This window comes from Haliotis cracherodii, unplaced genomic scaffold (genome assembly GCF_022045235.1).
Source record: "Haliotis cracherodii isolate W230 unplaced genomic scaffold, xgHalCrac1.p SCAF_3, whole genome shotgun sequence".
NCBI classification, from domain to species: domain Eukaryota; kingdom Metazoa; phylum Mollusca; class Gastropoda; order Lepetellida; family Haliotidae; genus Haliotis; species Haliotis cracherodii.
Window position 1 is genome coordinate 4,334,684 of NW_027266286.1, and position 17,256 is coordinate 4,351,939.

Genomic DNA, 17,256 nt, shown 5'->3' on the forward strand with positions numbered 1-17,256 from the left:
GGTATGGCTGTATATCAATTTTATGTTAATGTTCGACATAGCAAAAATTCAGGGCAGTCATTGTGTTGGAAATCATTCGATGGTGCCTCGGGGTATTTCTGAATGTTTCTTCATATTCAGCTGTCTGGAAGTAAATACACCCATCAATGTATCTTAACATCATTATACAGTTACTTATGTTCATGTTTGTCTCTTAATCATAATATCATCTGTATTTCAGTTGCTGAGGAGGACTACCTACACAATGGATAAATGGGACCACATCAGCCATCCCATCAGCAAGACCTGTATGGATAACTGAGGTTAACTGGGAAGTCTAAGTGAGGAGACATGTGAGTGAGTGAGTGAGTATTGTTTTACACCGCTTTAGCAATATTCCAGTTATATCACGGTGGGGGGGGGGGGACACCAGAAATGAACTTCACACATTGTACCCATGTGGGGAATCAAACCCGGGTCTTCGGCGTAAGGAGTGAACACTTTAACCATGAGGTTACCCCTTCCCGAGAAGACATGTATGGATAACTGGGGTCAAATTATCAGAAAAGTGGCAATCCCTACCTATCTGTCTGAAGAGGAGTGTACCTTTAAACACTGCCATTTAAAAGGTAAACACTTTTTGAATCAATGTTTGGGTATAAGATGTACAAAATATTTTCCTTATTTTCAAAAGGAAATACTTTTCTATTCAGACTCCTTCTCTACAGATTAATCCCATGAAATACGCATGTAAAGCTGGATAAAATTCTACATCTGTTAAAATTGTATCAAAATCAATATTCATCAGTTTCTGGCAGTTTCATCACCTGACTCAATGCACGACGTAGACAGATGTTCAACAAATAGCTTTTCTCTATTTCGCCTATCTTATGTATTAGCAATTCCGATCTCTTTTAAAAAATCAGATCTATTTTCTGATAATTACAGGAAAAGTCTCCAGCAGACTTCAAGGAAGTTTCAAGGAAACTGAACTTTGTTTTTTGTCACCAAGTCCAATTTACACTCATTTTATCATCCAATTACATGTCAAACATTTTTGTGAACCGTAAATTCAAAGATTCTCTCAACTGAGGATTAAGTGATTTTCTTGTATGATTGTAATTATCTTTCACTGCACTTTAAACACGCAGTAATCTATATAAGATGCAACTGAAGTGCTTTCACACACAAAAAATATAAATCTGGACTGAAGGCCGCTACTTTTCAAAGGGAAACTAGAGGCCAACAACATCAAACACACATACATCGGCCGGAGTATCACTCCTCCGGAGTAATGAAAACATAATTTACACAAATCAAAACCTGATGTCTTACATCTAAGTGAAATCTAATCCTAAAGTTGTGTTGTTTGTGCGACATGCATCAGGGGCCTACAGCTGAAACTGAAATAAAACTGAGAACGGATCAATATTTGTAAACTTGAAATTTTTTTAAAGAACAGAAAATATCACTAATTTTAATTTTGAATTCATTCGACCATCCTCACGTCAGTGCTAGCATAAACCACTGTCAGGAGCATAAACCACTGTCAGGAGCCCCAAGGCAGATAGATCACTGAATCTGATCCATACACTTTTTATCAACCAAATCATACATTAAAAGCTACCCTAATGGACCAATGTTTAAAGAAAATAGCCTACGTCCTGCACCCTACTCCCAGAACTGCAGACATAAACAAACAGAATTGAGCTAACTGTGAATACATACCTTGCTTACTTGAACAGAGCAACATAACAAACACGAACAGTACTTCTTCTCACCTAACATTCCATGAATCTGACCAGAACTAGTTGGGAGATCCTAGCTACATGATTGGGAGTTATCTCATAGAAAATCTCATAACTCAATCAGCCAACCAAAACTTCTATTCAATATTCATAACTGGGTTTTTGCGATCAAAACTAGGTCACTGTAACCTGTAAACCTGGGTCAAGAATAGTTTTTGTCCTTCGAAGAATTGGCCCTGGTAATGTTCAGGGTTTAGGTGTTAATTATCTAACATCAGCTCCTTCCCGCCCCAACACTTGAAAGGAGTCAGGGTTAATATTCCCCTCCCTCCCATGGGCCATTGGGGGGTAGGGTCTGACGTGATTGACAGCCATCAACAACACATTATATCATAAAGAGTCACTTTGATCATCAAGCTCAGCATTCAACAAGCTGTGAATGTTAGTTCAGCGGGGTTCACCATCAAGGAAATTGATAAGGTCTGTATGGAATTAAGGGTTAAGACTAACAATAACAGCTTGATTGAGTCCCCATCTCAACATTCCCATGGGAGAGAGACTGGCCAATGATTTAAGCAAACATAACATTTGTCTAAACAAATATGGCAGGCATGAGGTTGACTTGTGTCATTCATGCTGGCTGATTAGGGCTAATATAACAGTTCATGATCATGAAATACTCTGAGGGTATGTGCATGTTCATGGTAACCAACATATGATGTCCCATACTTCATTTGACATACTGAAATCTAAGACTATAATGTCATTTTACTGAGGGACTGGTCATTTAGGGGATGAGCTGGTGGGATCGTTCTTAGGACTGTATCATATTTTGCTGAAACCCCCCCCCCCCACCCCAATACCCCCACCCCCCCCACCCGTCCTTTAACCACCACCATTTTAGGTAACATGGCCCCTATAATGAATGAGCAGACCCTAAATAAAATTAAAATTAAGAAGATAATTTTTTTTTAAATAAGAACTGTGCCCACTTTTCAAAACCCCACCCCCCCCCCCCCCCCCCCTTCCCAATAGTTGTGATAAATTTGATGTGTCAGTGTTTCAGGACCCTCTCCACCTCCCCCCAAAAATAACCCCTATAATAACTTACCAGTCCCCTATGTGTGTCATTAATGCTTAATGAACACGAAGACAGATCACAGTTCTCATTAACACATTTTTTTCAATACATGTTCAGGTCTATTTCATATTTTTCATACTGGACAATAATTAATAATCTTTTCAATTAAATGACCTCAAAAAGCAAGATCAAGGACAGTTTTGTTCCCCTGATCCTATAGTTGTACCACAAGGTTCATTTTCAAAGTTAGTCTGTTGTAAAGAAGTATTTCGTACATTAATATTCAATTTGATTTATAAAAAGAACTCTTCAAAATATTTTTCATTTTTCTATAAGCTTTCCATAGTTAATAAATATCTAATCAACCCTGACATCACATAACATTGTTTGTTTTGCCTCTTACATCTTGCAAAGATGTATATAGTTGTATATACATATTTGCACCGTGGCATAACGACTGTTAAACTCCATTAAAGAAACGAAAATGGCCTGGCCTAAGCAGATAACAAGTCTTACATGTTCTGTACATTCCCTACAGCAGGTTGTTATCCAGGGGTCATGTGTGGCAGCTCAGATGGGTGAGCAAACACAACACTGTGTTGTTTCCATTCTAAACAAGATACACAAGCAGTGAATGGAGCTATGAGAATTTATACTGTTATCTTCACTTGAGTTAATGAGCTCTTGGTGATGAACGTGTAGGATATCCACAGCTGTTAACTTCTGATAATATAAACATTATCAGTTAACAGATATCAGCTTGGGGATATCCTGGGCCATGCATTCAGTATACCTATCATGATACGTTCGTTTTTTATAGGAAAAGCAATTATCTTGAGACATAAATACCAATATCTTTGACAAACAAAGTTCTGGAACCCTGCCCCAATGCTTGATGTCCTATTGGTAAGGCTGCATTCATGATTTAACCCTCAGAAACAAAAATATTATAAGTTTCAAATATTGAAGTTTTGAAATATGAGCTTATCAATTCAGACATGACCAGGGCAATGGTCGCCCGGCTGTCTAGGGCGCCACAATTCGCTCACTCACTGACATATCATTTAGGTAACTTCCCTCCCACATTGGCCAACTTTGAAGCCTTTTTTCATAACTGAAATTGGCTGCAGGATAAACAAACATAAATTTTTAGAAAGACTTCATTCAACATTTGTGTAACTTTGCATCTGCAGATCCCTAAAGCAGGTGATTAAAAAAAATGTGTTTGTGTGATAAGAAGTCAGAACTCAATATGTAGCCTCTTGAATTAATTTTACTGTTTACCAAAAATATATTTTCATTTTATCCTTCTTTTTAATCAAACTCTTGACAAGAGGCTTGTCCAAGCAAAATATTGAAATAGTGTAAAATTGCCACCCTAACTGTCCAGCACACAGACGAAATAATTCCATGCATGAAAGATGAGTCTATTGAGGATTATGACCAGATTTTCAGCAGCTATAACAATATTCTCAGGTAAATATCTTCAGGCACAGACCACCAATAGCCGGCATATCAGAGAAGGAAGGTAACCCTGCAACATTTTTGTCCATCCCCAACAGAGCATATGGCTCCTTGGTCGTCTCGAGAGCTCCATGCGATGAGCTAGAAGGTGGGAAAAAAATTAATTTGAATCGATGGAACGCTCATGGTTGGAAAGAGCCTCTGAGAAGTATCAAGTTTAGGCGTATAGATGTGTTGAAGAGAAAGTGGTCTTTTTAAGCGCCATCACAAGTGGTACTGAATCCCTCACCCTCAGGCCACTTGATTACATTCTCCAGGAACACTGACAAGCACCACTCATCCCACTTGGTAAACACCCCAAGGGAAGGATTTCTATCATACACCATGCACACGAGGGACAGTTTTGTTGACAAAATGAAGAAATAATGTCATTTTGATCCAAAAAAAACCATGAATGTGTACAGTTCCGAGATGAAAGGGAATTAGATGAAATAAGAACTTGGAGTAGTTCGGGATGGAAACTTACCTGTGGTAAATTGGCCACTAATCTCCATTATGAATTGTCCTGCTCATTGTGCCACGAAGGATTTCTTGACATAAAAATCTTCAAACGTACTAGCCAATATGTAATAGTATTGGCATCCAGATCACTTTGGCATCCAACAAGGCACTGAAAGTGTGTGGCTAAGTGTCTGGTTTCAGTGTCACATTAATGAGCTACATCAGGCGAGGACCTTGCTTCTCCCCTGGCCATCTCACAAAGTCATACAGTGTATCCTTCACCATTATTGATGGGCTTCCATGTAATGCTGCCCCATCCTGCAGCTGTCAGCCGAGACAAGCCAAGTGTCCATGTGTCTCCACAGCACATTCCCGACCATGATCGCTGCCAGGGAGATGCGCTTCTTCCATGTCGGATCAGATACTCCTATGTTAACAACATTGTCAACAATCGTGACATCTGCAACGACGTCAACATCAACAACACTTCCAGAACCTACTCCTACATCATCAACCTCAACATCTTAAACATCTGCGTCGATAATATCTCCAGAAATCAGAACATATTCCTTCATATCCTATACCTTCTTATATCCCCACCACCTTCATCACCTCCATCACCAACATCATCAGCGTCTTCAACACCCCCTTCAGCAGCTACATCAACTGACGACGACAAGTCAATGACCAAGGGGTCCCCAGGCACTGCTGGTGGAATTGGGACTCTCTGAGACCTAAATGTGCAACTATACGGATCAAAGTGCACTTATTACACTGCCCTGTGCCAGATTGTAGACAGCCTATCAAGGAGTCAGTTATAAAGTGGAACACAAGCAATCACAATGAAAGGCCTGTTCATCATAGCCACCATCAATCATCTCCGAGGGTGCATTACACAGGGATTGGCTGGAAACAAATTGTCTAACATGCCCATTTCTTACTAATTTCTTAAGAATATAATTCTTTTATACATCATTTCGAATTGTACAGTGAACACTGCTTTTTGCAGAGATTCATTGTGATTATGGAAATTCATCATCATTTATTATCATCATCATCATCATTATCATCATCATCAACATCAGCATCACCGTCATTATTATTACCATCATCATCATCATCATCATCATAATAACCATTATTATTATTATTATTATTATCCCTATTATGACATTTTGTCCACCACCATCATTAATATTGTTATCATTATTATCGTCATCAACATCACCATCACCGTCATTATTATTTTCATCATTATTATGACATTTTGTAAAAGAATATTTATTTGAACCCTGCAAATCAGTGAGGTAATTCAACTATCTAAGGAAATCCAATCTCTCTAGCTTAACAATTTTCAAATATGTTGAGGACAAGCAAAGGATTTGCTAATATCAAATGTCTTGAAGCCTAACACTGAAGTCTTCTAGCAGGACATATTTTCATTTGGTAAGCTGCCAACGAGGGTAATTAATCCACCCTTTGGTGCCTCCTGCTGGCTAAACCCCCTTTCATCCATCTTACCCTTCTTAGAAGAATAAGCTAAAAGCCTTGCAGTCCATCTCAGGTTGATGAATCAATCCACCAAATATATATGAAATGCTTTGTTTCAGAGAGTTAGTGAGAAATCTAATCACATGCATTGAAATCTGTTCCTAAGCCGTGGGATCTTTTCTCCACGAAAGAACTGGCATTGGCAGAATAATCATTGAATTTTTTTTTCTTGTTTTCGCCTTTCATGTTACTGGCTACAAGATCACATGGGTGATTTCTCTGCCTGAGAAGGTACTGGATCAATGGCATCAATTGGTGAATCATTCCACTTCCCTGACTTCTCACCACCTGTGACCCACAGAGGGCCTGGCATGTAATACAGGGGGACCTCCCCAAGTGCTCGTCCACTTTATAGCACCCTCCCAAGGGTGCAAAAACTATTTTTTAGGGGGTCTGTCATGTGTCACAAGGGGAGCCTTCCCCAAACGCTCATCCTCTTTATTGCACCCTCCCAAGGGATGCAAAAACATATTATTTAAGGGTCTGTCATGTGTCATGGAAGGAAACCCTCCCCAAATGCCCATCCATTTTTTAATGATGCCTCTCCAAGGATGCAAAAAATAATTTTCAGGGACCTGTCATAGAAGGGACCCTCCCCCATTTCTTCTCTATTGGCTTTTCTACTCTCCTCCAAAATTAAATTAAAAAATTATGGTGGTTAATTTGACTTGACACACCGGAGCCTGGATTCAATTTCCCAGATGCATAAAATTCATAAAGACATGTTTGGTGTTCCAGATAGTGACATTGCTTGAATATTGCGGAAACTGTATTGAAACTCACTCACTCACTCACTCTCAAAGGACCATCAATTGTTGTCACAAGTCTCATACAAATAATATTAATTGACCAATTTTCAATAAGATAATCATTTTTGTCCTGACCATCCTTCTGTCCCAAGAGAGTGGCCACCATATATAGAACAACACTACCCCCATCCTCACATGGTCAAAGACAAACCACCATTCCACATTTACACAGGACCAACAGATGAAGCAGAGCCACACTGTCTTCTCGAAGTCCTTCAACTGTGCCCAGGGGAGATAACCCTGGCTAGCTGTCTGACCTATCGGAGAGTGATATATTAGTCCATCCCAAGTGACAATCCAGCACTTGGTGGTCTGTTAGGACCACCCCCCTGGCTGGTCTAACTAAATACATGGGCATGCATGCAAGGACGCTGGTCAACAACTGTAGTTTAATCTCATTATTTATTGGTTACAAACGGCAGGAACATTAACTGGGCATCTTGGGAACAGAACTTCATCTGTTTCCCATTAAGGCTGAAACTGTTCAGTCACCAATCAGCTCCTGTTTGTCTTGTTATGGCCACATTAGAATATATTCCTGTTACAAAATTCCTAAATTGAAACCAAAAGCATTATACTGTGCACAAACTATCCTGTTACAGATGATGATATCAGATGGGTTTAGAGTTTCAAACATATTAGACACAGTAAATGAATTTATATGTGATGTAGAAACATGCAGATGACAACCTAACGAGCACACAGACACTTCATCAAAAAGCCTCAGTTCAGACAATCTTTGCTCAGTACGGAGCCAACAAACAATAGCCTTGGAGTGAGTGAGTGAGTTTGATATTATGCCGCCTTTAGCAATATTCCAGCAGTATCACGGTTGAGGACACCAGAAATGGGCTTCACACATTGCACCCATGTCGGGAATCGAACCAAGGTTTTCGGCGTGACGAGCGAACGCTTTAACCACTAGGCCAAGCGACCGACCCCAATAGCCTTGGACGCTGACAGACCTGGTTATTGGTATATATTGTTATGTATGTATACAGCGAGCTGACAGACCTGGTTATTGGTGTATATTGTTATGTATGTATACAGCGAGCTGACAGACCTGGTTATTGGTGTATATTGTTATGTATGTATACAGCGAGCTGACAGACCTGGTTATTGGTGTATATTGTTATGTATGTATACAGCGAGCTGACAGACCTGGTTATTGGTGTATATTGTTATGTATGTATACAGCGAGCTGACAGACCTGGTTATTGGTGTATATTGTTATGTATGTATAAAGCGAGCTGACAGACCTGGTTATTGGTGTATATTGTTATGTATGTATACAGCAAGCTGACAGACCTGGTTATTGGTGTATATTGTTATGTATGTATAAAGCGAGCTGACAGACCTGGTTATTGGTGTATATTGTTATGTATGTATACAGCGAGCTGACAGACCTGGTTATTGGTGTATATTGTTATGTTTGTATACAGCGAGCTGACAGACCTGGTTATTGGTGTATATTGTTATGCATGTATACAGCGAGCTGACAGACCTGGTTATTGGTGTATATTGTTATGTATGTATACAGCAAGCTGACAGACCTGGTTATTGGTGTATATTGTTATGTATGTATACAGCGAGCTGACAGACCTGGTTATTGGTGTATATTGTTATGTATGTATACAGCCAGCTGACAGACCTGGTTATTGGTGTATATTGTTATGTATGTATACAGCGAGCTGACAGCAACATTCACGCAGCCCCCAGTCAGTAGCGCCACCTGCTGGCCGGATGGTTAAGCTGGACAGCAACAGATGGTACATGGAGTTGAAACATGTCTGACCTTATCATGTTCCTCATCAGTGAGTGTGAGCTGAATAGGACAGCCATTCTATACATGATAGGGGGTGGAGGCTGGAATCCAGTATCAAAAAAGCATCTGGCGGTTCCTATATTGGTAAATATACCTGGGACATTCGTCATACTGTAAATAACTAGTTTGTCTGGTCCACCCCCTTATTTTTCCGGTCACTAGGATACAGCTGGGATATTGATGACAATGACATTAAACAACAAGCATGAAATACCCATATCCCCGGTCAATATGACATGTACGGTTGTGTGCAAGGCAAAATATTATTGTACGTTTTTAAAGATCAGCTCCAGAAAAGAGCACAACCTCCATTTTCAGTCTCAGTCATTGTTGTGGAAGTTGAAACTCAAAAAATAAATTTTTCAAAAATCCCAAGAGGCATCCGTTCACCACTAGACCTATCTATGTGCCAAGTTTGGTTAAGATATCTCTCATGCTTTTTGAGGTCTGCTCTGGAAATGAAACGTGACGGATGGACAGAAGGACGGACGGACATCACCCATTCCTATAAAAAAACAGACAAAAAGACAAACTGGCCTATTGAACCTTGCTGGCCCAAGCAGAACGCCATGGAGCTTGGTCAGGAGTAACAGGGGGCACAGGGGGCTTCTCCTGGAGGCTATATCTGCTGATTCCTAAGTGGTAGTAGGATCAAGATATTGGAAGTATCGAGGCTCAATATTATCATAAAGGGCTATAGATTACAGCTGAAAGCTTTTGTTAATAGAATCCTAAGGGCTGTTTTCAGTGCCCACAAAAACGTCTTCAAGCATGAGAGAACAGAAGTGACTTCCTCGTCATCGTCAGTTGGAAACTACCCGGAGAGCCTGTGGGTGAGGTGAAGCCAATGTTCTCCCACCTACACATGGCTTCCCCACTACACATGGCTTCTCAGCTGGCTTCCCCATCCACAAAAGGCTTCCTCACCTGGCTTCCCCACCTACACCTGGCTTCCTCAGCTGGCTTCCCCACCTACACATGGCTTCCTCAGCTGGCTTCTCCACCTACACATGGCTTCCTCAGCTGGTTTCCCCACCTACATATGGCTTCTCCACCTACACATGGCTTCCCCACCTACACATGGTTTCCCCACCTACACCTGGCTTCCCCACCTACACATGGCTTCTCCACCTACACCTGGCTTCTCCACCTACACATGGTTTCCCCACCTACACATGGTTTCCCCACCTACACATGGCTTCCCCACCTACACCTAGCTTCCCCACCTACACATGGCTTCTCCACCTACACATGGCTTCTCCACCTACACATGGCTTCCCCATCTACACATGGCTTCCCCACCTACACATGGCTTCTCCACCTACACATGGCTTCTCCACCTACACATGGCTTCCCCATCTACACATGGCTTCCCCATCTACACATGGCTTCCCCATCTACACATGGCTTCCCCACCTACACATGGCTTCCCCACCTACACATGGCTTCCCCATCTACACATGGCTTCCCCACCTACACCTGGCTTCCCCACCTACACCTGGTTTCCCCACCTACACATGGCTTCCCCACCTACACCTGCTTTCTCCACCTGCACATGGCTTCCCCATCTACACATGGCTTCTCAGCTAGCTTCCCCACCTACACCTGGCTTCCCAACCTACACATGGCTTCCCCACCTACACATGGCTTCTCAGCTAGCTTCCCCACCTACACCTGGCTTCCCCACCTACACATGGCTTCCCCATCTACACATGGTTTCCCCACCTACACCTGGTTTCCCCACCTACACCTGGTTTCCCCACCTACACATGGCTTCCTCAGCTGGCTTCCCCACCTACACATGGCTTCCCCACCTACACCTGCCTATCCACCTACACATGGCTTCCCCACCTACACCTGGCTTCCCCACCTACACATGGCTTCTCCACCTACACATGGCTTCTCCACCTACACATGGCTTCTCCACCTACACCTGGTTTCCCCATCTACACATGGCTTCCCCACCTACACATGGCTTCCCCATCTACACATGGCTTCCCCACCTACACCTGGCTTCTCCACCTACACATGGCTTCCCCACCTACACCTGCCTATCCACCTACACATGGCTTCCCCACCTACACCTGGCTTCCCCACCTACACATGGCTTCTCCACCTACACATGGCTTCTCCACCTACACATGGCTTCTCCACCTACACCTGGTTTCCCCATCTACACATGGCTTCCCCACCTACACATGGCTTCCCCATCTACACATGGCTTCCCCACCTACACATGGCTTCCCCATCTGCACATGGCTTCCCCACCTACACATGGCTTCCCCACCTACACATGGCTTCTCAGCTGGATTCCCCACCTACACATGGCTTCCCCACCTACACATGGCTTCCCCACCTACACATGGTTTCCCCACCTACACCTGGTTTCCCCACCTACACATGGCTTCCCCACCTACACATGGCTTCCCCACCTACACATGGCTTCCCCACCTACACATGGTTTCCCCACCTACACATGGCTTCCTCAGCTGGCTTCCCCACCTACACATGGCTTCCCCACCTACACATGGCTTCCCCACCTACACATGGCTTCCTCAGCTGGCTTCCCCACCTACACATGGCTTCCCCACCTACACATGGCTTCTCCACCTACACATGGCTTCCTCAGCTGGCTTCCCCACCTACACATGGCTTCCCAACCTACACATGGCTTCCCCACCTAGACATGGCTTCCTCAACTACAGGACCACGAGACAACCACCAGACGACCACTAAACCACCACCAGACAACCACTACACGACAACCACTGGACGGCCACCAGACAATCACTAGACGACCACAAGATGCTCACCAGATGACTACGAGCCGACCATAACTTGTAAGTATTAATCAGGCCCTTTAGTGTTGGAAATATAGTGGTCTGATGGAAAATATGAATGCCTCCTTATTTTGTCTTATGTTTTTGTCCATGAACAATTCCTTTCATGATTTCCTTGCATGACACTTGGTGTGCACTCATTCACTCACTCACTCACTCACTCACTCAGCCAAAATGACACAGTCAGACAGAGAGTCTATATCCTTAGAGTTCCTAAGGTTCTACATTGGAAGGGACAGATCATATCCAAATGTACAGTTATAAGGGGTTTAAAATGTTGGTATCTTTTTTCGAGAGGACCACCAGAACGGGATGAAATGGATCAAATTATCACCTAACTTTTCAAGAGTTTATATTTCCACTACTGTCTTCTATGTTTACCGATTTCTTGACTTATCCAGCAAGTTCATATTTATTCATAAAATCCTTTTTGATGTGATCATATTGATATTATCAAAATCTTAGTGCAGCACTTTTGGAGCAAAACAGGGTCTAGGTTTAGAGGGCTGTGTGATACTGTGCTGGTCAATCTTTTGGAAAAATGCCAGTGTTTCAAGGCCAGCAAATATTGATTCGTATAGTGCCGGTTTGGCCATGGCAAGAATTTACATATCAACATTGTTCTTGAGGCACAACCATCTTTTGGGTTCTTCTCATTTCTACTGTCAGTTTGGAATAAATACATGTATCCATGAAACACCTTTCATTCTCCATAGGAATAAAAATCTAGCTGCTCAGACACATTGTGCCATGCATCTAGTAGCAAGCTGAGGTTTGGGTTTATTTCTCATGTACATAATAAACTGTTCCCCCATAAACTTATTCCGATATTTGTATGAACATGATAAAAAGAAGTATTGAGACAATGTCATTTCTTAGCCCCCTGGTGATTAAACTGTCATCAATTTTCACAATGACTGACAGTAGTGTCAATTCCGACTGCTGCCTTTTCAGAATCACACAGCTCTTAATGTGTTTTGTTGTCTGTTCAAAACATATTTTTATCAAGACAGCTCTCTGACGCTATGCTGTAATATGATCATGTACAATGTCATCATGTGGTTCAATCGTTGTAGGAAATTGGATGTTTTTCTAAAAAGAACATAACTGAAATGAGAAATGAAACTAAATGTTGTATGACATCTTAAAACAATGTTTTACATTATCTTGTCACATGTTAGTGGATGATCAACTAACCCAATGTAATCTACATGTGAAGGTCAAAACAAACATGTCCTAGTGATACACATTCAGACAGGGCTTTCTTTTCTGATGATGTGTATAAAAACATAAAAGCATTTTTGCTATCAGTATATTATATCTGTCATTTGAAAGGAAACAAATTCCCATAAACTTTCACTCACAAACCCTGTTTTGGGGAATACCTGTTTTGTCTGAAGGTCAAGGTCACTTGGGGGTTGGCCCAATAAGAATGGTTGACCATCTAAGTTTAGGTGAGGTGATATGAAATGAAGTTTAACGTCGCGTCCAAGATTATTGCACTTATATAGCGACGTGCATGCACGTGTGTGTGGCTGCTCGAACTTGTTCGGACTGATGCCGATTTATAGTGCTAGCCCACTGAGATACCATGCCGCAGTTTAACATGAATACCCCAGTCAGACACAGTATACTGACTCCGAGCCGACCAGTCCTTGTTTTAGCCCCTTAATGCCAAGCGCCGGACAAGGTATCAACAAGTACCATCTTTTAATGTCTTTTGGTATGGCGTAGCCGGGGATCAAATCCCGGACCTTTCACTCTCCGGGTGGACGCTCTACCACAGAGGCGGTCTCTAAGTTAAGGAAAGAATCCTTTCCTTTCTATGTTATTTCAGGAAGAGTGCATACATAAGTCACGCCCTCTCATGAACATTGTAGACTTAAGATCATTGTAGGTTTAAGGGTGAAAGACACGTTCCTTCTGACTTTCATATGTTTGAAAAAAGCGCAACATTCAGTCAACTTCAGTGTATGCATGGCCATATCGTTTTATACGTATATCTAAATACATTTTGGCAGGGCTACTGTCAAACTATTTCCAATCGGACATTTTGTACCTATCTCTTGACACCAACAGTGGGTAGCCGAGTAGGGTCGGGTAATAGGGGTGTGGGTACCCGGGTAGTAAATTTGGACTCTTCACAACCCAACCAGAAACCTATGATTGTGGGTTCAAATCCTGGTTCGCCCCGGTTATGTTTCTAGTTTTGTCAGCACCATACCCGTGCTTGTGAGTCACCGAAGTGGTAAACGTCTGAGACCTGCCTCACTGCAGGCTTTCCTCCCACATTAAGCTGACACGCTGTGATATAACTGGAATACTGTTAAAAGCGGCATTAAACCCAACTCACTCACTCACTCACTCACTCACATTATCGTGTGTCAGCCACATATGGAGAGAAGTCCAATGTGACTCAGGTCGTACATATTTACCACTTTTGTGAAACCAAGGAGTATGTCATGAAACTGATAAAGCAAAATTCCTAATCAGATAAAATCTTAGATTGGAACCCTTGCCTCAGTGACACAATTCAACAGATAATGTCTCTCTACCACCTCTACCTGTGGCCAAACGTAATATTCAGAATTCAACACCATTATAGAATTTAGTTTTCCACAGAATACCACCATTGTCATTTGTTCATCCCAGCAAGTCAGTGACCAACTAGATTATACGCTACGACCATCATGTGCTGGTCTCTCGTGTATGTGAATCACCTGTGTTTAACATGTTTTGTCGTGTATTCTGTTATATTATTGCATGTCAGCTTAATTGGTAATTTTTGTGAACCAGATATTGGGCTGACTACCCAAGATCATCACTGACTCAATCTTGGATTTAAACCTCTGGTCACAGGATCCATGCAACCAAAGGGAGGTAACTCTGCATAGTGTGATGTAGCACCTTAAACCAAGAGGCCATCTTGATTTTTTAACATTGACTTTTTCTGTTTGTTCAAGAATTATTTAAAAATAAGAATAACAATCACTATAAAAAGGGATGACAATTCAAGTCTAAATGTTTATTTCAATAACCTCTGGCCGCTGTAGTGACTTCATTGAATTAGTGAAGTAATTTATATGTGTATTTATGATACGCACAGTTAATCTTATCAGAAGAGTGTACTTTCCATACAACTTGGAATATATGGCAATACAAAATACATGGTGTTGTCTTCAAACTGGGTCTTGAGAGAGAGCCAGAAATAGTTTTCTGTGATAGTCTGTTTGTGGTTGCCATCAAAATGCTACAAATTCTTCCAGCAATGGCAGTCAGAGACAACTTTCAACACGCTTCAGAGGAGGCAAGTGTACGTGACGACAGAGAGTGGAATAGTTGTGTGTAAATCAGTACATCTCATCTCAAGCAAACAGGTAACAAGAAACCTAACTCATTTCAAGTATTTAACTCAATACTAGTAGGTATATGGTTTCCATGGCAACTGCAACAACAAATGCCTCTACCCTCTCTCCTTCTTGTACACCTGATAAATTTGTCTTTATGAGCTTAAGTTTCTGTTCATCAATAATTACACATCATGATTGTAGCTCTGTTTTCTTCACCAAATCTCTCTCAGTGTCTTTGTTTCCATTCATTTTAATTCTAATGTCTTCAAAAGCTAATCTTCTGGGAGAGACCTGTGAAGATCCAGGGTAGAATAGGTCTTAATCAATCCATGCTTGCTGTAAAAGGCGACTATGCTTGTCGTAAAAGGCGACTAACGGGATCGGGCGGTCAGGCTCCCCGATTGGGTTGATGCATGTCATTGAATCCCAATTGCATGGATCGATGCTCATGATGTCAATTACTGGATTGTCTGGTCCAGACTTGATTATTTACAAATCGCCGTCATATGGTTGGAATATTGCAGAGTGCGATGTAAAACAACAAACAAGCAAGGTAATGTTTTAGATCTTGGAACATGTTTGCAACCTGTGCCACTTTGGACTTCCTTCCACATAAATCTGACATTCCACGATATTTCTGTGGAACCTCACAGAGGAACAGATAATCGGCAACTTTTGTAGTTTTTCGGCTATTCTCTAAATACTCACTCAACCAACACCTCCTTCCCAGTCACACAACCCCCCCCCTCCCCCCCCCCCCCCCCCCCTCCTCTCTCTCTCTAGCAGTTTGGTATCCTCCCAAAACTTCTACATGCCAAGACTTCTACAGACTAAAACAACAATTATTATGGCCCAGTGCCTATTTGTGGAATGGAACATACCAACAGACATACCAATTAGAATGTATAAACTATGTATAAAATTCATTTATACAGCCTTTTGCTACATGTAATACATTTATGTATACAAAAGCATTTATTAATAGCACATTAAACAGATATAGCACATTAACATGCAAACATTGTTTTGCTCAATAGTCATAGCACAATAAAATGCCACACAGAATAGCACAATCTCATTAAGTCCAATTTCAACAGTTTAGTTGTTCTTCACAGGTATGCTAGCCTCTTACAACAGACACTTTTATCAACAGGTGTGCTTGCCTCTAACAACAGACACGTTTATCTTCAGGTGTGCTGTCCTCTAACAACAGACACGTTAATCTACAGGTGTGCTAGCCTCTTACAACAGACACTTTTATCAACAGGTGTGCTTGCCTCTAACAACAGACACGTTTATCTTCAGGTGTGCTGTCCTCTAACAACAGACACGTTAATCTACAGGTGTGCTTGCCTCTAACAACAGACAGGTTATCTACAGGTGTGCTAACCTCTAACAACAGGCACGTTTATCTACAGGTGTGCTAACCTCTAACAACAGACACTTTTATCAACAGATGTGCTAGCCTCTAACAACAGACATGATTGTCTACAGGTGGGGCCGTCGGTTAGCCTAGAGGTTAAAGCGTTCGTTCGTCACGCCGGAGACCCGGGTTTGATTCCTGACATGGGTACAATGTGTGAAGCCCACTTCTAGTGTCCCCCGCCGTGATATTGCTGGAATATTGCAGCATAAAATCAAACTCACTCACTCACTCAATTATCTACAGGTATGCCAGCCTCTAACAACAGAAACATTTATCTGCAGGTGTGCTAGCCTCTTACAAGAGACACATTTGTCTACAGGTGTGCTAGCTACTGATGACAGACACACCTCCATTGTTCTCCAGGTGTGAAGACACTCGCTGGCATGTGCTGACAGACACACACTGCTTGATGACAGGTGTGCGTCCAGATGTAGGGAAAGTTCAGGTGGATCAAGCAGCAGGGAACACCTTGCTCCCACACACTGTATATGTTAAACAAGACATCCCACGCACACCACTAAGGCATGGTTTAACGCTGCGTCCAAGATTATTGCGACGTGCATGCACGTGTGTGTGTGTCCGGACTGCTGCTGATTTATAGTGCTAGCTCACTGAGATACCATTCCGCAGTTTAACATGAATACCCCACTCAGACACAGTTTACTGACTCCGAGGTGACCAG

The 17,256-nt window shown here is 42.0% G+C and overlaps 2 protein-coding genes across 7 annotated transcripts in view; one reads left to right on the top strand and one right to left on the bottom strand.

Annotated features, from left to right (window-relative positions):
- Positions 1–17,256, bottom strand: part of LOC139475854 (protein still life, isoform SIF type 1-like) — a 289,628-nt gene that overhangs the window by 179,148 nt on the left and 93,224 nt on the right. The window lies entirely within an intron of this gene.
- LOC139474179 (uncharacterized) lies at positions 9,842–11,752 on the top strand. The gene has a single exon (XM_071257075.1). It carries the CDS (start codon positions 9,842–9,844, stop codon positions 11,750–11,752), a length of 1,911 nt encoding a protein of 636 aa, XP_071113176.1.

Bases quoted from the DNA above. Each gene is read 5' to 3' on its own strand.
- LOC139474179 (XM_071257075.1), top strand. From the start codon at position 9,842: ATGGCTTCTCAGCTGGCTTCCCCATCCACAAAAGGCTTCCTCACCTGG.